This window comes from Phoenix dactylifera, unplaced genomic scaffold (genome assembly GCF_009389715.1).
Source record: "Phoenix dactylifera cultivar Barhee BC4 unplaced genomic scaffold, palm_55x_up_171113_PBpolish2nd_filt_p 000883F, whole genome shotgun sequence".
NCBI lineage: Eukaryota > Viridiplantae > Streptophyta > Magnoliopsida > Arecales > Arecaceae > Phoenix > Phoenix dactylifera.
In genome coordinates this window covers 39,665-60,164 of record NW_024068246.1, presented here as the reverse complement: position 1 = coordinate 60,164, position 20,500 = coordinate 39,665, and the positions used below count along the sequence as shown (strand labels likewise).

General features: G+C 38.5%; 2 protein-coding genes across 3 annotated transcripts in view; both read right to left on the bottom strand.

The window, feature by feature from the left end:
- The window catches only part of LOC103711883 (phototropin-2), a 35,812-nt gene extending 26,656 nt beyond the window's left edge, over positions 1-9,156 (bottom strand). For both annotated transcript variants that reach the window (XR_001879763.3, XM_008798203.4), the window contains exons 1-10: positions 8,948-9,156; positions 7,807-8,363; positions 7,137-7,319; positions 6,406-6,497; positions 6,072-6,330; positions 4,327-4,537; positions 3,701-3,771; positions 1,320-1,426; positions 588-637; positions 371-475 (exon numbers count right to left, since the gene is read on the bottom strand). Coding sequence is in view for 1 of the 2 variants with exons in the window: in XM_008798203.4 (XP_008796425.2) it covers positions 371-475; positions 588-637; positions 1,320-1,426; positions 3,701-3,771; positions 4,327-4,537; positions 6,072-6,330; positions 6,406-6,497; positions 7,137-7,319; positions 7,807-8,279 (1,551 nt within the window). In the remaining variant the exon portion in view is untranslated. The remainder of the gene's footprint in view (positions 1-370; positions 476-587; positions 638-1,319; positions 1,427-3,700; positions 3,772-4,326; positions 4,538-6,071; positions 6,331-6,405; positions 6,498-7,136; positions 7,320-7,806; positions 8,364-8,947) is intronic.
- Positions 9,157-15,276: 6,120 nt separating this feature from the next.
- Positions 15,277-20,209, bottom strand: LOC103713485 (putative wall-associated receptor kinase-like 16). Its single transcript, XM_026806673.2, has 3 exons — positions 19,110-20,209; positions 16,629-16,784; positions 15,277-16,490 (listed from the first exon to the last, which is right to left on the bottom strand). The coding sequence occupies exons 1-3, from the start codon at positions 19,960-19,962 to the stop codon at positions 15,403-15,405; spliced, it is 2,097 nt and encodes a 698-aa protein (XP_026662474.1). The 5' UTR covers positions 19,963-20,209; the 3' UTR covers positions 15,277-15,402.
- Between the last annotated feature and the right edge of the window lie 291 nt (positions 20,210-20,500).

The window sequence follows — 20,500 nt, the reverse complement described above, 5'->3', positions numbered from 1 at the left end:
TAGGTAGACTTGTTGGATCAATATCTAACATGTTTTATCTCTCAATAAGAAAAGGAAAACATAGTCTCTGAAAGGTGGAGGAAAAGAAGGTTATAGCTTCGATTGGCAACTTCTGAAGTATGATACGTAAATATGAAATACTTTTCAAGATATGTAATGTCATGGATACTTGTCATTTCCTAGAATTATAACATGGAAGTGAGTAAAAGAATTAAGTGGGCAAGACATGACTTTAACAAGTTTGCATAATGTGCAATCCACACCCCCCCCCCCCCCAACCCTAACATAGAACAGCGAGAGCACAAATAATACATTCCTATGTAAACAATGCCCAGATGGATGCAGATATTGAAAGTTGTTTACTATTTACCAGCTTAGCACTTTCTAACTCTGCCTTCTCTGAGAGGCGATTTCGAAGGGGTTCAACATGATCACTTCCATCTAGTTGCACGCCGATGAAGTATTGAAGCTCACCCTAACAATATCAGGACCAACCATGAAAGTGCAGGAAAATCTACAGTTTTTTGGTAAAATAGAACTTGTGATCACAGACAATGATAGTCCAAGGAAAGGATATTATCTGCTACCTTTTGGTCACGCATGGGTTGCAAGTGGAATAAGTTCCAAAATTTCTTTCCTGAATCAAGTGCACCAACGGTGAGAATTAGTACTTCCAGGATTCTGACCAAATGTTACTTAATGAAGCAGTAATATAGTAAATTCATAGCCATCGCTTTTGTAGTATATAAACCCACTTAAACAACTCCTAAACTAACTAGAAGACATGGCAAACACTTCCTTAAAAAAAATTACCATCTAGAAATCTTGATTCAGCCCAAAAACCACTAAAGAACTTTTCTAATTTGACTCAAAACTCAACTCTAATCCTATACTGAAACTTCGGGCAAGATTTTGACCATCATATTGTAAGCACTAGCTGAAACTCAAAATTAGAAAACATTTAGGACTCAAAGACAGCTTCAAATGAGTACCAATATGCCTCAAATAGAGATGTATAGCTCAAGTTTTCTCTAGAAAGGCCGCTATCTTTTGAGTCCCCAAAAATTGACTATGTTTTCGTTCAAATAAGAATTCTTGTTTGCATCCATACGGATCCCATTCTTTTCAGTGTACAGCTTACTAGTTAGAAGCAAAGTTGCAACTTATTATCTCATTTAAATATGGAAATTATAAAAAAAAAGAAAAGCTGCATAACGTGCTATTTGGAAGGTTATCAAATTTAATGCACTAGTTTAGGTCAGTTTTTGCATTATTAAAATCAAGCCATAACTTAAATAGCTTAGAAAGCACTTATATACCACTCTTTGTATAATTAATTAGTTGGACGGTGATTTCCCGTTGTTCTCTTATAGCATCTCTTATCTTTGCAACAGTTGCTTGATCTGTGTCGGGTCCTTGAAGAAACCTGGAATACCATATGAAGATTATTGCTGGAGTGCATACAATAATCACATATCAAACTAGTGACAATATGCAAAACGAGATAATGTCATAGTAGAAATATATATGTGCTCATATTCTTAAATTTGCAGTTCAAGTTTAGATGAAACTATGATAGAAAATCAACTATATGATCAACTTTGTGATAGGAGATGGCAACTATGAAAAAAGTACATTTACTTTCTTTATATTAAAAGTATGGTTTTCATGGCAGTGAGAGAAGTGCTAATAGCATGAAATTTCACAAAGGAAAGAATTAATAATCAGAGCTATAGGCATATAGCATTGTAAATTTATATCAAAGTTGATCAACTACAAGCAAACTAACATGCTAAGTGTGTCTTCTGTCTTAGAAAACTATCACTTTGATAAACATAACTCTTTCTAGAAAATATCGCAAAAGGTATAGATAGTGATGCTATAAACATGATGATTGCTAGAGCTTCTAGGTTTTGGTGTGATTACTGCAATTTCCGTAACTGCTTTAAACATATGCGGATGATAGAAGAAAAAGATTTCTCTTCAATGAATGAAAACTGTTCATTGTTCATTAAATAGCTCCATTTCTCAATTAATTCTTGACCACCATGTTCTATATCGAAGAGGGGCAAGGACTAAATAATCTGTTCACCTATAACATCACATTTCTTAAATATATTCAATAAAAAAAAAGCCAGTTGCCTATCTAATTTGCTTGTTGTGTGTAAAAAGTCTATCTATATTTATTCTTTTATGGAAGTATGTATTAACCCTCAAACTGTGCTCCACTTTATTCTGCTTACCTCTCACCGACAGACACTAAATCTTATTGGCACTATAGTTAGATCTAATGGTATATATTTTCCTTATGAAAAAATTTGTTTATGGTTATAAATAGAAATAACTATAGGCATCTATAATCATCAGTAGACTAGACAATCATTGATCATCAATGTGCATGATTCATTAGGATTAAAAGAAGCATGTGCCTATAGTTGAACAATATGTTACCTGGTGAGCCTAGACAAAAGCAAATTTTATCAAATCGTTCACTGCATTATACACACACACAGACACATACATATATATACATACATATATGTAGATGAGTTGGACTCTATACTTTATTTTAACTCCTTGGAGAAGAAGCTAATGATTTAAAATTAATAAAAGACTATCCAAATTTAAAATCCAAATCATCGACCATAATCTACACTATAAAGTACCTAGAAACCAAAATTCATGTATTTTGATGGTCTCTAATCTAATCACAAGTAAGTGTCAGAATGGATGGTTTTAGTAGCACGATGCTATGTTTTACTATGACACAATCATCTAAACCTAGTGAACTTAACCCATGTTTTAAGAGTGTAGATCATGATCCATAAAACAGATTTTCAATTTAAGTGCCCTATCATGTATTTTACCATGCTAGTGCAATCGATACCATTCATTTTTGTACCGACTTGATGCATAGGTTAGAGACCAACAAAATATATGAATTTTGATTTCTTGGTATTTTTTTATAGTGTAGATCATGTTTAATGGTTTGGATTTTCAATTTGAATGGCGTATTATTGTTTTTAAAATCATTAACTTTTCCACAAGGAGTTAACATAAAATGTATAGTACAACTCTCTCTCTATATATATGTATGTATGTATGTATATGTGTGTGTGTGTATATGCTTGATATCACTGAATTTTCTAGCCATGTTACTGATGCACAAACTATGTTGACAAAAGTAATCAATTCCTCCAAGCATTGGCAGAATCTCTCCCCATATGAATCAAGGGCCATCTGCACTTGTCAACTTTACTAAGAGATCATCTAGTCTCCTGTAGCATAGGCTTTCACGATTTTTTTCTTTGTATTTGTTATTATTCTTATTATTGTTAGCTTAGGTTCTTGCAGCATAGTAATACTTCCGCAAAGAATTATAGAGGTCAGCCTAATCCTATCATAGTTAAAGAGAAAATACAACATATGTATCTCTTTGGTTAGAAAATGTTCCACCACCTTTTTATGAAGACCAAAATTTCATAGTGTTACAAGATTTTGCTGGACACGACTTGTGAAAAGAGCCTTTGCCCTTCCACATATTGTATAATCTAGTGGGACATTTTTTGAGCAAATAATGTAGTGGGACTTTGAAAAAAACCAAGAATGATATTCACAACATCAAACAGATCAAGAATTAATAGACACTACTGTAATAGATGAGAACAAAGATGCATGGGAGGCTTGCGTTTTTCCATACCGGCAGTTTCTTCCTAAAATTTCTTCCCGTGAATATTCTGTCAGTTCAAGAAAGCTATCAGATGCAAATATCTGCAGAGCATAACACCAAGCATGATTTAGCTTTTTTTTGGTGTAGACAACAAAACAGGACATAAGCTTTAAGTTGACATTATCATTTACATATACTCTTAAGTAAAATTCGAAAATTATAGGAATTGTAATGTTAAATGGTTATTATGTACTAAACTGATGAAGCATAGAGCATCTGTCTGCTTGCTGTTATAAGTTACTTTAGATGACCAACTTAAGGGGATAATCATCCCTCTATTTTAAACAGGACTCAACCAAATGCATTTTTAAGGCTAGCTTAAGCATCACCAAATGAATGCAGAGCAAAAAAAAACTCCAATAGAGCAGTTGAATTTGAATTAAGTGCTGATGAGATTGGTGAGCGGCAATATGTGAAAATGTATGCAGTGGCAGATGCATTCAAAAGAACATGCATATATTTACATATTATCTGGGTATTCATGTATGTATTTATGTATTCATGCACACGTTTGCACCTGTGCATGAGTAGCTTATATCCCTTTAATTATGATCCTATAGATAATATCAGATTATCGTTTGCCAACTTGATCTTACTATTGGATTATCAGGAAGTCTAGGATCTGTTATAACAAAATTCTTTTCAATGCGCTCCAGTGTTGTAGCCAAATCAATTCCTTGTCGTATATCTTTTTCTCTTTCCATATGATCCCAGCTTTCTGTGTGTTGAACTTCTTTCGTCATTAAAATCTCTGGCTCGACAAGAGATTCGCTCTTTTCTACAGAACTCTGCTTTCTTACTTTAAACCTGCAAACAACTGGAGCATTTTATCAAAAATGGCAAAGGTTGCTGCTCGTATATTAAGAAACCATTGGTGCATTATAGTGACAGCTTACACTAGATGGTTGTAAATGAGAGAAACAGAAACTCTTAAAGATAAACTGAAAATAGAGGAAAGAAGATTTTTTATCATTTAGAAGCATACAATAGAAGAAAAGGTTGAAGTGGGTGGTTTGGTATGATGGCAGTATTCTTCCTGATGATATTGAGAGCAGCAACAGTGGTAGTTGGTAGTTCCAGTGGCATTGATGGTCTTGCAGGTGACGATGGTGACAACAGCATTAGTGCAGGTAGTGGTGGTTCTTGTGGTAGTAGAATTGGATTATCAGCAGTGATAGTTGCGTGCTGATAGTGGCAACAGTATTAGCAGCATTACTGGCATCAACAAAGGTGTTGGTGAGAGTTGGTGGTAGCAGAGGTGATGGCAGTTTGATTCATGGCACTGGTGGCATCAATGATCATGAGGATGGTGGCAGAGCTGGTGGTGCTTGTAACATTGGTCAATTAGTCACTACATGGTGATTCTTTCACGGACAGTGCTAGTGTTCATAGGGTGTTAGAGACCAATGATCTCTTACTATTCCTTTTCTTTTATGTAGATCTCTAGATATTCCTTTAGTTTTAATAGTTGATATCCTATCACAATTGCACCTATTTTGAGATATTACTTAGAATTTAGTGTCTTCTTTTTCTCCCTGCAACCAAGTAGTAGGAGGTAGGTTTCCCTTTTGATTTCATTTCTTTTCTCGTTTTTACACCACAAACAGACCTGGAAACTAGTTGAAAACACTCCTTCTGATCTTCTCCTGTATTGAGCTCAACTACTTGTCATGGTGAAGTTTGAAGGATGGAGCAGGAGCATCCTGGTCTTCTAAATGTTTTTGAACTTGAAAAAAGTAGTTTGCAGACCTCTAGGTAAGTTAAAAGGGATATTTGTTCATTAGTCCAATGTTTATGGTAGAGTTTTGCATTTAGAAAGTTTAGTTTTATTCCCCATTACTGTTACTTTTAAGTTTTCATTCTGTGAGAGACAGAAATTACCTTTAGCCATTATTTTTTTCAGTTATTCATAATTGTGGACACTAGTCAGAAATTTACTCTCAGTTCTTTCCATGGAATAGAAGTTTATTAGTTCAAGATTTTTTCCCATTTAACATTCTTTTTATCAATCTTCTTTAGGGAGTGTGTTCCAAGAAATCCAGTTCTCCTCCTGCGAGATCTAGTCCGATGTGGAAAGATAGAAATAACTTCATTTATATAGAAAAAAAACCATTTTATATTCTTTTCATCAATCTTCTTTAGAGCTTGTTCCAAGAAATCCAATTCCCCAGCCTTGATATCTAGTCCAATGTGGAAAGATAAAAATAACAGCAGTCATTTAAGTTGATACGACATTCTGCATCTCAGGCTTTATTCTCTAAATTTTCATTGTATCAATGAAGTGATCCCTTTTCATTTTTTCCCCTTTTGACACTCTGAAGCTAAAAAATGATGAACTCACCCTATTAAGGAAGAACGGCCTGATTTTCTAATGCTCATTCTTGGTGACTCGCTGTTGGCATCCAGTAGAGGAGTCAGTGTACCTCGTGACTTGAGATTTTTAATGTCTGAAGATTTTTGAAGAGGAGAGTCAACATAGAACTTTTCATGTTCATCAAGCTTGACAGCAAACTCATCTGCAGCTTGTGAGCGAGAGCGGCGATGCTTCACAGTCTGGACAACCTCTGTCATAGATGATAAGGCCTTCTCTTTCTGTCGTGCTGACAAAAAAAACCGTCATATTCAGCAGATTCAATTTTTTCAATATTTAGAATGTTTTTGATGGGTATGCTCACCATCATAATGGATTAGTGACACTGGCAAAGCATTTGGACGCAATGTTTTGTCATTTAGACCTTCTGTATATTTGCTGACCTCAACCTGCATTCTGAAATATTACAATCTAAATGATTCAGACATGTTGGTAGAAAAGTATGTAGAAAGGTATGTAGAAAAGTATAGAAGGGTATGTGGAAAAGTATGTAGAAAAGTCATCTCTGAAACATGATGTCTCAGCTAGATAGTGTATTTAAAATTTAAGGCAACAATAAAATCAAAGGACTCAGAAGACTTCAAAAGGCAACATATATAAATTTGGGAAACATTATTGAAAAGCATCTGTACGATGAGATCTTTCATGAATATGATTGACAGGCAGGTTATGTTTTACGGTATCCGATTAAGCAAGTTGGCATTGGTCCTAGATGATTGGAAAGTTCACAACAGAATATCTGAAATTTCCAGGCATATTCAAGTTTACTTACCATGACTTCATAGATTCTAGTGATAATTGGACATTATGTGCAAAAAACTTAATCCTTACATGGATGCAAACTCCAAATACTATTCAGCATTTGTCTTCTGTGAGCCTCTAGTGTTTGCTTAATAATGCAGGGGCTTCTTGAAGCTATAGTAATGGAATTAATTCTTAGCAGGTACATGACAGCACATCTCAGTATGGGTTGTAGTTGGTCAGGTGAGTGAAAACTATCAGAAATGCATTAGTTACAAGGAGAAATAACCTCACCCTATAAATCTGATAACCTTCCCATGGTCATCCCTTATGGGGGTCACCGTAAGAAGGTTCCAGAATGGCGTGCCATCCTTCTTGTAATTCAAGAGCCGCCCGCAGTAGCTTTTTCCTGTCCTTACAGCTTCTCTTATTTTTGCTACTTCCTTCTTATCTGTATCTGGTCCCTGAAGAAACCGACTGAAAGAAAAAAGAAAGAAATAAAAGAGTTGCATGAACATAGTAGAATTGATAATTCTAGGTGCGCTTGATTCGGCCATACAATTGATGATTTAGTTATTTGCATGAAGTGTTACTTCATATCAAATCATTTTACTTTGTTATTGTACAAGAATGCTAGTTAGAACTCCAAAGATATAAACTGCCTATCTATTTAATAAACTTATGATGATACCTGTAATTCACCTCCTCATCGCATCAAAAAAAAAAAAGAAAAAAAACAAAATGAATGAAATATTTCCAAAGGTTTAAAGAAGCTGGAACTGTAAATCTAGTAAAAGTTGCTTTTCAGAAGAATCACTGCTAGAATTATTATAGTTGTAATATTGCTTGTTTTCAGAAACTACAACTTGTGATTTTATAGTACCAAATGTTTGGCTCTATCATGAAATTTGATTTCCAGATACAATTTTTAGAAAGTAGATGCTATATCAGACATGGCTCGCACCAGTTTCTTCCAATAACCTCCTTTGATGAGTAGCCTGTCATGCTGAAAAAGCCAGCACTAGCATACATGATAGGGCAATCAGGCCTGGTTGCATCTGATACAACAAACGTCTGCTTTAGTGTTGACAATGCATCCTTCAGTTCTTGAGAGACCCGAAGCAAGCTTGATTCCAGAGCATTACTCGACTCATCTGATGTCCTTGCTCCTTCCACAGTCCTTTCCATGGTTAACTTGGTTCCCTCTCCTGATGACCTCAAGCCCCCAATTTGGCTGCTAGGATTCCCACTCAGTCCCCGTTCTGCTGCCGTTTCAGCCGCCGATTGATTGCTTCCAGTGTCCTTCGATTCCTCAAGTATCTCATTTGAATGTGCTTTAGATTCTACCCTCGGAAATGCCATCCACTTTTCGATGGGTTTAGAGCTGGAGGTCTCTCCACCTTCATGTGCATATTTGGATGAGCTTGTTATCATCATTCAATGACTTGTACCAAATTAAGCCTCTGGACTCCCTGTTTTCAAAGGTCAAAGACCGGTTGGTTGACTTTAATATTGAGAGCCCTGCAGATGCACTTGATACCATGTCAAAACCATTGCTGGGAGCTACTAATTTAACTCCAATTCAAGAATGAAAATAAAATCAGAAACGAATATTTAAATTTCATGCAGAGAAACATAAAAACTAAAGGAAACCCAGTTAGAAAAAGTTGGGGGCAGTATCAAGTTTATAGAAAATAATGTGCTGAAACTTGAAATCAAACACCTATGACACTGGCCTTTGTTTATGAAAAAATGGCAAAGACCCACTTGTTCCCCCACAAAAAACAAAAAAAACAAAAATTATGAAGAAAAGGTGAGACAAAATAAATAAATAAACTGTTCAGTCTCAACATTACAAAAATACTAGCAGTTGCTTCAAGACACTATCAAAAACCACATACTCTGCAAAAGCTTAGCTTCCAATCACAGGAGATGTTCCTTCAATTATTTCATTTCAAATATGTTTTTTTTTCCAAAACAAAAAACAAGTCCGGAAATGCTTTCCTTCAATCAAAATCTCTCAGACAGCATGCAAGAAACTTTTTTAAATATATATATATATATCGATAATAATAATAATAATAATAGAGATAAGCAGCAAAGACCTTGTAGAAGCGTCCAGAAATGGATCGCGCAGACGTATGACAAAGCTTCAGGCTTCAGGCTTCAGGCTTCATCAGGTACTCCGGCTTAAGTGCTTGCTGCTTCCTGCTCCGTTTAAGCTGCCGTATCGCTCTAAAAGAAGAATAAAGAGAAAAGCAGCAACGGCAGCGGTCAGAAACAAGCGATGAGCCCGCCAATTAATGGCCCTTCACCCACCACTGCGACTTTGAGAGCCGAACATTAAAATCCCACTCTTGGCCGTCAATCCCTGCGCGCCAGCTCAGACGATCGTCGGATCTTGTACGTTTTTGTCATTTTATCAGAATTTTATTCCGAGTTTGGATTTGTGCGAGCGAAGGAGACGCGTGGCAGCGTGATTCTTCCACAACCATCCCCTATGTGCGTGCGGCTGCTATTTTTTCAGTCCTTTTTCTTTCTCATTTTTTATCTTTTTTTCCAAAAAAAAAAGACTTGAAATAACTGTAACAACGGCTGTCCCTGCCACGCGGGAGAATCACGTAAGGTGGGACCCATATAGGCACAAAATGATGTGAGATGATCTGTCCCCGGAATCGGGTGCATTATTAGCTCTTTTATTGCTTGGATCCTTGCACAAACAAAAGCAGGATGGTATCTATACAGCATGGTTTTTGCTATATTTGGAATAAACCTTCAACTTCGTTTTAGGAGACTATGAGTCATAAAATTTATTTTGAAAAAGATGGAGGAAGGAGTTGCTCAAGGGGTGGACTGGCACCTTCAGAAGGTGGAGATAATGCAAATGCAAATTGAGGGTGAGAAAGGTATAATCTCAAATTTGGGTTTAGTTCATCAATGACGAGCCCGCCTAATAGATTCGGTGATGCTTCGCATCTCGAACCCTACCAAATAGCCAAATTGCATACATTTTGCATACCCAAACCTAAGAGATGATGGATTTAGGCTGGCTATCAACTCTTATCATGATCCTTAATGGAGGGTAGAGCTGCAGCTCAAGCTAGCTCGATATAGTGTTGGAGATCCATTGCTTGTTTTACTTGTATCACGATTCTGTTTCTAGTTTATTTTTATTTTCTATTCCAATACTAGTTGGAATAGTTTGTCTTTTTATACTAGTCCATTATAGTTAGGTTGAGCCTTAGGCTAAAAATATTTGAGTTTGTTTTTTAATTAGTGTGGGATAGTAATATTTTTGTCTTATAGTAATATTTGAGTTTGTTTTTTTAATTAGTAATATTTTTGTCTTATGGTGGGATAAAAAATGTGGTTTTATAAATAGGGGGAGAAAGTTCCATCAAAAAAACTAGGATATAATTCTTTTTGTGTGCGGTGCCTTTTTAGTAAGTTGCCTTGTGTGAGAAAATCAAATTCTTTGTTTCGGCTTTTATTTTCTTTAGAGTAAATATATTTTTGTCTTCCAAATTTTTTTTCTAGTACTTTTTTCTTATCAATTCTCTGTAAATATTCTTTTTGGCATTTGGTGTTTGCTTTGGATATTGAGTCAATGTGGTCGATCTACTCCTAATAGCATGTCTTCTGCATATAGTTGACAATTACTTGACTTGAATTGGTAAAAGGATAATCCAAAATCAAATATACACAAATTTCAAAGCATGACAAAATCTGAGTTGGGTTAATTTAAGTCATTTAGTGCACCCATTTAGAATGACATAGTAAATCCCTTGAGTAAGTCATGCTACTCAAATAATTTTGCAAAGACATCGGCCAATCTCCACTCTCCAATGGAAGGACACACACCACCGAAGCAAGGGGTTTTGCAATGGAGTTAGTGATATTCCGTTCAATTGTGTCATATATGCCATGAAAAATCCATCCAACTTCAATCCACTTAGTGACAAATAGTCCTATTCAATGCAAGCAAGATGTAGATGCCATGCTTGCCCTCTAGCAAGCATCATTTATAAAGCAATGCTCTAGCGAGCACCAAATCAGATAGGTACGAGATACCATCATATCATTCATACACATGCTCAGCCCCACAAATAACATGATTGAGACAATGACAAGTTTACCTTTTTTGGATCATCCATATCTTATCCGTAATCTAGACAAAGATCATCAGGTTACAACAATCGAGGTAGGCTAACATTTCAAATTTGTGGCACATGCTATGGTTGCATAAAATTCTGGCAATTCACTTACAAGTGCAGCTTTATATAGTTTAGGAAAATTTTAAATGAACTTCTTCGATGAATCTAAATAGGTGCAAAATCATTTATCTAGTAAAATCTCACCATATGTATATATATATATATAGGTCTCTCTGGATTTTTTTTTCAGTACATCAGCAACTCACACACAATGGCTGTAGAAAGATCAGAACAGAGGCCTAGTCCTCCTAAATAAAGTCTTCAGAATGATGGACCGCATAGAATGCGGTTCAATCCGCTGCACTGTTTGCCTTTCTGTAAATATGAGTAGTCCGATAGAAAGCACATTCATCTAATAGATGACGAATATTGTAGGACAGCTAAAGTGAAGAAGATGCCTTATCTTCCTAAGTTTGTCTCCTATTCCTAACCTTCGTCACTGGCGAGGGGGACAGGTTTGCTTAATTGCGTTCGTTCTTCAAGGACGAGAGATCGCCAAGCGGCCGGCCCGGAAACCACAGCCACAGGAGTCTCCACCAACCCACGTGAAGCCGAGTCCTCTTCACCCGTTTCCCAGGGTGGGTGATAAGCCCGTCGCTCTCTACGATGCTTTCGCACCAACTCCATTGGAGAGGATTTTTTCTCCATCCCAACCCTCAACTTTATTAAAGCATAATCCTTTTTCCTTCCTTCCTTCTTGAAAGATAAAACTCCAATCTTGCGGACAAAGCTATCATTAATATTTTGACTTAGAGATTGTCCTTGGCCACACAAATGAGATCATGAGCACTTCGTTTGGAATGGAGATGGTTTTTTCAAGAATAAAGATAGGTTATGTTGGATTTATACCAGGTTTGATGGATATAGCTCTTATTTCATGTTTTAAGTAACGTAGTCTTTGGATGATATTAGAAATAAGCGGTGGAAAGAAAAAATAATAATTTTGTATTTTAATTAGACAAGTTTATCTTTCCAATCCCTATTACTCTATAATATAATATATAATATTATATATCTATGCAATAATATTGTATTATATAACAATATTATATATAATGTTTTATAATATTGAATTTGATATATCCTATAATATTATATCATTATAATATTCATACTATACTAATACTATAGGAGGCTAAATTGGTCATGTGTTCTTAAAGATGAAGGAGGGAATTTGAATAGAATAAAGTAGGGATAAACCTCCTCTACCTAAAAGTCCAAACACAAGCTAAGTGATTAATTAACCTTGGCTAGTGCCAGAGCTTTTTCCTCTAATGTATGAAGAACATTTTGGAGCAATTATACCATGATTATAATGTTAAGTTGTCATAGTTGTAATGGCTTTGGAGGTGGTCTGTTAGGTTGTAATGTATTAATTGCAAAAATTTGATGGCTCTGACCATTATTTCGTTATATTTAGCCATTATTTAATGATATTTTATCCAGTGAATAATTATTTTGGTGGATAACATCATTGCATTTTTAACTTATTGACTGTTATTTTATGTTATAATGACAAATAATGACCATGACAACAGTCAATACGTTAATTTTAAATAATCCTAAATCCACGCATATTTGCATGAATAACATATGACAATTATAATGCCCAATAATGATTTCAGGCATCATCCATTATAATTGGATTCTAGTGCAGTTAATTCTGTTTGAATGGCAGTGCTCCTTACTCTGGCCTAGCTCATTTAAGAACTGTTTCTTACTTTAGATTTTTAGAACTGTCAGCAAACAGAGAGGTTAGCTCCCTTGCAAAATTTTATGCTCTTTGAGCCTTGCGTCTGGGTTTTTTTTTTTGATGAAAATTTTGGATATTGTAGACTGAAACTGATTTCTCTGCATTTCTAGCAAATATTTTCTCATGATTCCTTCAAAAAAGGTTCTATTCTGTACGATATCTCTGGCGCGACTCCATGAGACCATGACATCACTTCCATCTCAGAACTTTTCTCCTTTTTTTTTAAAAAAAAGGAAGCCTAGCAATTTATTAGTGGGCTGGCCCATCTTCTAGGACTGAAGATATGAAAGAAGTGTTATATGCAAGATTTGTTCATACATTAAAGTTGATCGTACATATAACAAAGGTAACTAATTGTCATGTAGCACATGTTCCTTTTAAGGAAATGGAACCATAGGACTTGTACAGTGGTAAATTGGATGTATCCTCACAGGACTTGTTTGATAGTAGGTGAAACTTCCCAAGAGAGGAGCTCACAGGGTACCCCTTTTGTCCCCTTTCGCTAATTCTGTCGACCCGATAGCCCTATGTTTTATCTATCTCATGAAATGATTTCCATGGACTAATCTTCATCAATCTTAACATGGTCACACCCTTTTTTATCGGATGTTAGAGCTGGAATTATTAGTCTGGGTTGGGTCAGGTTTCCATGCAGCATGGTCCTAGCTTAGATGATTGTTTCAAATTTTGATGAATTTTTCAAGATTTGGTCCGGTTCTAGACCCGAAATCTTAAAGATTACAGCCCGAACCCAACTCAAGCCTGAAATAGAGGCCGGCCGAAATATCCAACATGCCCGATCCAAATCTAGCCCAATGCAGTGGGGACGGCACCTCCCAACTGGAGGCTCTAAGGAAGAGAAGTGAGAGGGGAGTTGGTAAGGGAATTGTGAGAGCGAGAGGAGATGAGAGGTAGAAAGGAAGAAAGGAAGGGTGAAGGTTCCTATATTCCAATTAGGTGGCAGACTGGGCTGAGCCATGTCGGGCTCCAAGTCGGGCTAGCCTCATTGTTGTTTGGACTCCACTACCGGAAACTGAGCCCAAGCCTGATGGGCCTTAGGCCTGTCCAATCCCAAATATAGCCCCAAGGAGAATCCAATAGAACCATATGCGGAGGATTTTACAAGCTATACTTGGTTCATAGCACCAGCAAATCCGTTTATCTCAACCATTTTTAGATGATTAGGATGATTTCGTGAAAGGAAACGCAGTTACTTTTAGTATTTCCAATTTGATACACTCCTTTTCGGATGCATGTTCTCCGACAATAGCCGGAAATGTTCAAAGGCCTGTTTCTCCAAAATGCAAACCTATATTATGTTCTTGGTTCAATAACCATCTAGAATTTTGCAGTATATATTCAACATTTGGGCAAGCAATATCTCGTGTAATTCCCTTTTTTATATATGATTTCTTAACACAAATTTTGTCACTAGGTTTTTACAAATTTGAACAATCCATCTTCCAAAATAATCCCAACTTAGGCAAATTTGGAGAAGAAATGGCTGCTATACAACCATTATCCGAATCTGGACCGAGGTGGGAGAGCAGCTCGAACGACTCTAAGGTAGGCTGGAAGCGGGTTGAGCAGGCTGGTTGAGGCGTCGGGTGTTGATTTCCTCCACTGAGTGGCCTGCAAGAAATCCACTTGCTGGAGAGTATCTGGGGAGGAACCCTCCAATGCACAAGGAGGCAGCAGTATGGAGGGGAGAGGGTTTTAGCAGTGGGTCACTCTGTGAGGTCCCCCAGGTTTTTCTCTTTATATAGGAAAACCAACTTTGTTGTTACCTGGGCCGATGTGGCATACAATGATGGCAGACAATAGCCGGTGGTAGGCCGCGGCGCGGGGGCCATTCCGTGTGGGAGGCGTGCAGTGCAGGTCTGGCGCAAGATGTGGTACTACCGCGACTGCGAGCTGCAAAGCTGTCGGTTGTTAGGGATATCAGCCGTTGTCGATACGTGCTAATTGTTCTCCTCGACTGGCGGCTCCTAAGCTGGTCTACTCCTCGGCTGAGGCTGAAATCATTCGCCTCAGTTTATGTCCGAGGCCAATGAGGTTGGTTTAATCCGAAGTCGAGGTGTAATACTTTCTGCAGGAAGAATCACTAAGGATTTTAAGGCCATTATAAGATTAAGGCATTGTTGAAACCTTGGCAATAGTTGCAGGTTATAAAAACAAATAGTGATGTCTATTTTATGTTTCTTTGTAGTTGTCTTGATGCTGACCGCTAGTACTGTAGTGTCCAATGTTCATCTTGCTTACCTCGCCTTGGGCTCAGATTGTTTAATATATATTACTCTTCATGTTCTAATAAGCTTGTCTCTTAATGCACACACGGCGAAGAAGGTACTCATAAACCTATAGAAATAGAACTAAGAAGAGCCTTTAATGCTGTTTTCAGAACCTTTGGTTTTGCCATTTTTCAATCTCTTTTGTTAAAATATTTATAGAAGAAGAAGAAAAGAAAGAAAACCAAGTTTTTTTTTTTTTGTTTCAGCACAATTGGCACATCTAAGAAGTTATATATATTTATGTACAAACTTTATATAAGAAAAATAATACTCGCTGATAAATATGTTATGTGATCTTTAAATTACATTCGGTCTCCCTCTTCTTCATTCTTTTCAACCCAAGGGTGCCTGCTGGATGTTCTCAACGCCTCCAACTCCATGGCGACTTCCTTCATCGCAGGCCTTTCTTCCCACTTCAAGCTGAGGCATCGGGTCGCAAGCTCCGCAACTGCTAGAAGCAGCTCAGGAGATCCTTCTTGGACCACACGTTGCTCCAGAATCTGGAGAAGACGGCCTTCCTTTACATGAGAATCGAACTGCAAGGCGAGATTGGTGAACTCCATAGATTTTGCTGGTACTACTGGCTTCTCGCCCGTGAGGAGCTCGACCAGAACCACCCCAAAACTGTAGACATCACTCTTGTCGGTGAACATGCCAGTGAGGAAGTACTCAGGATCCACGTATCCAAAGGTCCCTCTGATCAATGATTCAAGTCCTTTCTGATTGAAGGGAACCAGCCTCGAAGTTCCGAAATCAGATACTTTCGCCGTATAGTTCTCATCCAAGAGTATATTACTGGGCTTGACATCTCTGTGAATAATAGGCACGGAGGCTGCAGAGTGCAGGTAAGCCAGCGCTCCTGCTACTTCTGTTGCGATCCTCAGACGGCACTCCAAGGACAGCGAGGCTTTGCCACCTTCACTGTGCAAGATGTGAGCGAGGGATCCATTGGGCACGAATTCAAAAACGAGCAGTGGGACTCTGGTTTCCAGGCAGCACCCCAAGAGCTTCACCACATTTCTATGGTTGATCTGGGAAAGAACCACCACCTCATTTATGAATACCTCGATTTCGCTATCGTCAGATATTCTGGATTTCTTGATCGCCACGATTCTTTTGTCTGGAAGAATTCCTTTATAGACTGTCCCGACACCTCCCTGGCCGAGGATGCGGCTCTCCAAGTAGTTGTCGGTTGCTGCTAAAAGCTCCTCTTTGGTAAACATCCTTGTCACTGGGGCACTACCCTTTAGTGAAGAGAGTTGCTGCTGTAGCAGAATACCTCCATTTTTTTTGAAGAACTTCTCCTTGAGCTTAATGTGTCTTCTCTTCTTGGTAATCAGATAAAGCAAAGAACTGAGGACAGCCAGAACTAAGAGACCAAACCCTGAGCCTACAAGAATAAGTAGAGATAAATTGGAAGTTTATATACATGTGAAACCAGGCTCTTTCATCTGCAATGAATGTCATGCACGAAGATCTAATAACACTTGGTTAATTTGGTTTGGTTTGGTTGTGTAGAGAGCCTTACCTAGAACCCAGTGGAGGAGCTTGGATATAGATTTGCAGCCGCTTCCATTTTTCTTGCCATCCCCATACATATGCCAAGGACAATAGCAGGTATAGCTTCCTGCAGGGATATTCTCACATCTTTCTACGCAGGGTGAAGATGTACATTCATCAATATCTACAGAGTAGCCATCAAGATGTTAGTCAGAAAGAGTACTAAGATATTTCCACTTGAGCATGCAAGCAGAAATCTAAATAACATAAGTCAGTCACCAAATCTAACAAGTAAATGGTTTACCACCTTTACCCCTCTCCTCCACCGAATCTAAGATAATAAGGCTCCATTTGAAAACATGGAATTGAGGAGAAAGGAAAGGAATGGAATGGAAGGGAAAGTTAAAAATTTTGATATTTGAAAGTTTTTTAATGGAGGGAAAGGAAAAGAAAAGGAGAAAATAGGAGGGAATAGGAGGAAAAATTTTGGGGACCAATTCTCTCATTTCTTTCCTCTCATAAGTGGAAGGATTTGGAGAGAAAGAAATTGAAACTTAATAATTTTTTTATAATACCTATTTTACCCTTAAATTAAAAAAGTACTAAATTAAAAGGACAAATATATCCTAAGGCATCTTTTGTTTTAACCTTTCATATGTCATCTCCACCTCTATATACCCATATGCTGCATCTCTATGGAAGAAATAAAATTTCGACTCTTTGGGTCAAAAATTGTAGCCGTGGACCCAATCCGACCTGACCTGATTTTCTAGTGGGTTGGGCCTGGGTCTAAAATTAGGACCCGAACAAGGATCCAGGTTAGGTCGGGGTCACTCATGATCCGATCCATCCCGATCCATTTGCACCTCTACTCATAAGTATGCCCCTTTTATAATAAGGGTATTTTAGTAAAAGTGTTAAAAAGGTATACTTTCTTTTCTTTTCTCTCCAAATTTTCAAACAAGAGGATGGAAAGTACTTTCTCTTTCCTCCTAAAACTCCCAAACAAGAGGAGAGGAAAATCTATTCTATTCCTTTCTTTTCTTTTTCCTCCCCATTAAAGTTTTCCTTTCTTTTCTTTTCTCCCCAAAACTCCCAAACGGAGGGTAAGGATGAAAATCGGGGAGGATGCTTGATTGCTAGAGGGAGGTCTAATTTAGAGCTACTCAAATATTGAGAACTGGACTGTTTAGGACGAGCTTCGGCCTGATTTCTGAGCCCACAAAATCAGGCGAGTCTAAAATTTAAGCCCGACCATTAAACGAGCCGGGCACAAGTTTACATCAACGCAGCCCAAACATGATTTTATATAATATATATTATATATATTATAATATAATATAAAACATATATTATATAATGTGATAAAATATAATATGAAATTATCTCTTCAAGCACACCTTTCTTTTTAATTTTGCATCCTCACGCATGATCTCACAAGCTCTTGCACCACTCTACCCTAATTGTCGCCAACTTGAAAGGCTCGGAAGTATCTTAATATATATATATAAAAATTATATGATATCTATCTTTACTTGTTTAATCATTTTGAGCTGCGTATGAGCCAAAATCGAGCAAGCAGAGCCTAGCTCAATGTGGCTCATTTAACTTCCAAGATAAAAAGAAAAATGGCTCGGCTCGGCTAGCTCAAAGGAAGCCGAGCTCAACTTGAATTTCTGAGCCAAGCATGACTTGGCTTACAACCTGCACGCTTATCTGCGAACCCTGAGCCCAATCTTGGATGTAAGTTTCACAACCCAAACTCGGTTTATCAAGTGGATCTCTAGTTTGACTGTTTGAGTAAGCTTGGCCATACCTTACCAAACTCCGAGGCTTGGGGTTGGCGATGGACCAAAAAGAGATGCCTGAGCTTGGTGAAAGAGATGCCTGACCAACTCAGAGATGGACCAGTCCAACCATAACTTGGGACAGCGCACAAACATGACCTCATTGCTCCTCGTCTGTGTTTGTGCGTCTGGTTGGAGTACTGGCCCTGGTGTCCTGCTCAAGAATTCATTTAACCACACAAAGCCCAACCGTGATCTTCCTGATGCCTAGAGATTCAAACTCACGATCAAGGTTTGAATAGACATCAAAAAGTTGCAGAGTTTATAGTATTAAAATAACACGATTGTCATTTGGATGGTAAAACATCTGATTGGATTTTTTTTAATGAAATAATTATTATTGGATGTTATAATGGAACGGTAACTAGCAGTAATGGAAAACTAGATAAAGTTGCGATCGGTAGTCACTATCTTCAGTTGAAAGAGTGGGATTCTATGAGTTTTACATGGTGTGTTTCTGAAATTATTCGAGCTATACCAGGAGTGGGAAGTTTAGAGCGATCTCTCTCATAAAACAATTAATGAAAATATTCCCGTTAATTAAACACCTGGCGAGACCTCCCAACCAAGATTTGAACCTCGCATGGAAGAGCACGGTACGTATACTCAGTTTTACCAAGTCAAGACGGAATTCTGGCTACCGGGAAGAGAAACGGAATTACCTTGGCATCCGTCTTCTAGATAAGGGTTGCCTTCAAATCCTTCCGAGCAATTGCAGCGGTATCCCCCTCCGTTGGTGGAGTTCACGCAGTAGCTGTTCTCGGCCTTGCACGCAAAACTCGTCTGGTTATTGCGAGCTTCCTCGCAGCTCTTGTCCCCTACGGCCCAGTCCAGCGTCACCGGGATCTTTTCCGTGCTGGCAAGACGAGAGAAGCTGTCGACGCTAAAGTTTAGCCGTCTCTCATCAGCCAAGAAACCGTAGCTGCAAGGATTGAAATCCCAACACTTGGTGTGGTTTTGGTAGCTGTCGACGTGGACCTGGAAGGACCTGAGTTCATTTGGAATAAATGTTTCGCAGCAGCCGATGCCGTTGCAGGTCCCATTAGTGATGTAGCTGGTGCTATTGCACAGCGACAAGCACCCGGTCTCGAACTTCATCTCCATGTCCGCGAGGCGTCCGATGGTGTCGCACCCGATCGCCACGAACTTGTTGCGGGTGCTGGAGAACTTGTAGGGCTTGTAAAGCCGGATTCTCGGGGACGTGCTATTGAGGCGACTGCCATTCTTGGCGTAGCAGTCACGGGCTATATGGTTATTGACGACCACCAGACCCTGGAAAAGCAGGATCTCTTCGACATCGATGTTGCCACGGCCAAGGAAGGCCTTGGGAGGGTTGAAGGATGTGTTGCATGTGATTTCAAAGCCATGGAGGAAGCAGCCTTCGCCGATGCCGAAGGGGTAGGGGATGCTGACGTTTCCGCACTTCGCCTGGCAGCCGGACCGAGCGATATGCCGTGCTCCTGATGCTGCTGCAAGGCTCGCCAACTGAACAAGAAGCGCTGCTTGCCAAACCATTCTTAATTTCTAGCTTCTTCCTCACAAGGGGCTAACTGCTGCTCCGTTTGCGGATCTATTTTGGGCTATGGTACGTATCCTTTTAATTGACACAGCTCCGGCGTCACGGCTGCGTGCTCACTTGATTGCGAAGAATAGTCGACGGCTGCCCCACTCGGACGACCTCCATTATCATCATAGCCCGGCAAATCAATTCCCACAGTGCCAGAACGACGCTATAGCTAAAGGCGAAGTATGACAGCGATGGTGTTCTGATCAAAGTACGAGTAATTTATATTAAACAAGGTGCGACGAAGACTTCAAAGTTTGATGTTTACTTTTAGTCAACCTAGAGTATTTCTGGCCGTCAGATTCGGTGAGCTTCTATGGATGGATGTCTTGGATCCTCCGCGTGTTTTGCATGGGTTCGGGTTGGTGAACCTTCGGAGCAAAGGAAGGCAGACTGATCTTCCTCAACAATGTGCGCACGGCTCTTAAGGCACTCGAAACTTTTTTATCGATCTATCTGCACATATCTCGAAATAACTATTGTATGATC

What these genes read in the sequence shown, in the direction of transcription:
- LOC103713485 (XM_026806673.2), bottom strand. Translation starts at nt 19,962, where the DNA reads ATGGTTTGGCAAGCAGCGCTTCTTGTTCAGTTGGCGAGCCTTGCAGCA. An exon ending in TCTAGAAGACGGATGCCAAG is followed by an intron (nt 16,785 to 19,109) that starts GTAATTCCGTTT and finishes GCTACTCTGTAG; the next exon opens with ATATTGATGAATGTACATCT. An exon ending in GCTCCTCCACTGGGTTCTAG is followed by an intron (nt 16,491 to 16,628) that starts GTAAGGCTCTCT and finishes TTATTCTTGTAG; the next exon opens with GCTCAGGGTTTGGTCTCTTA.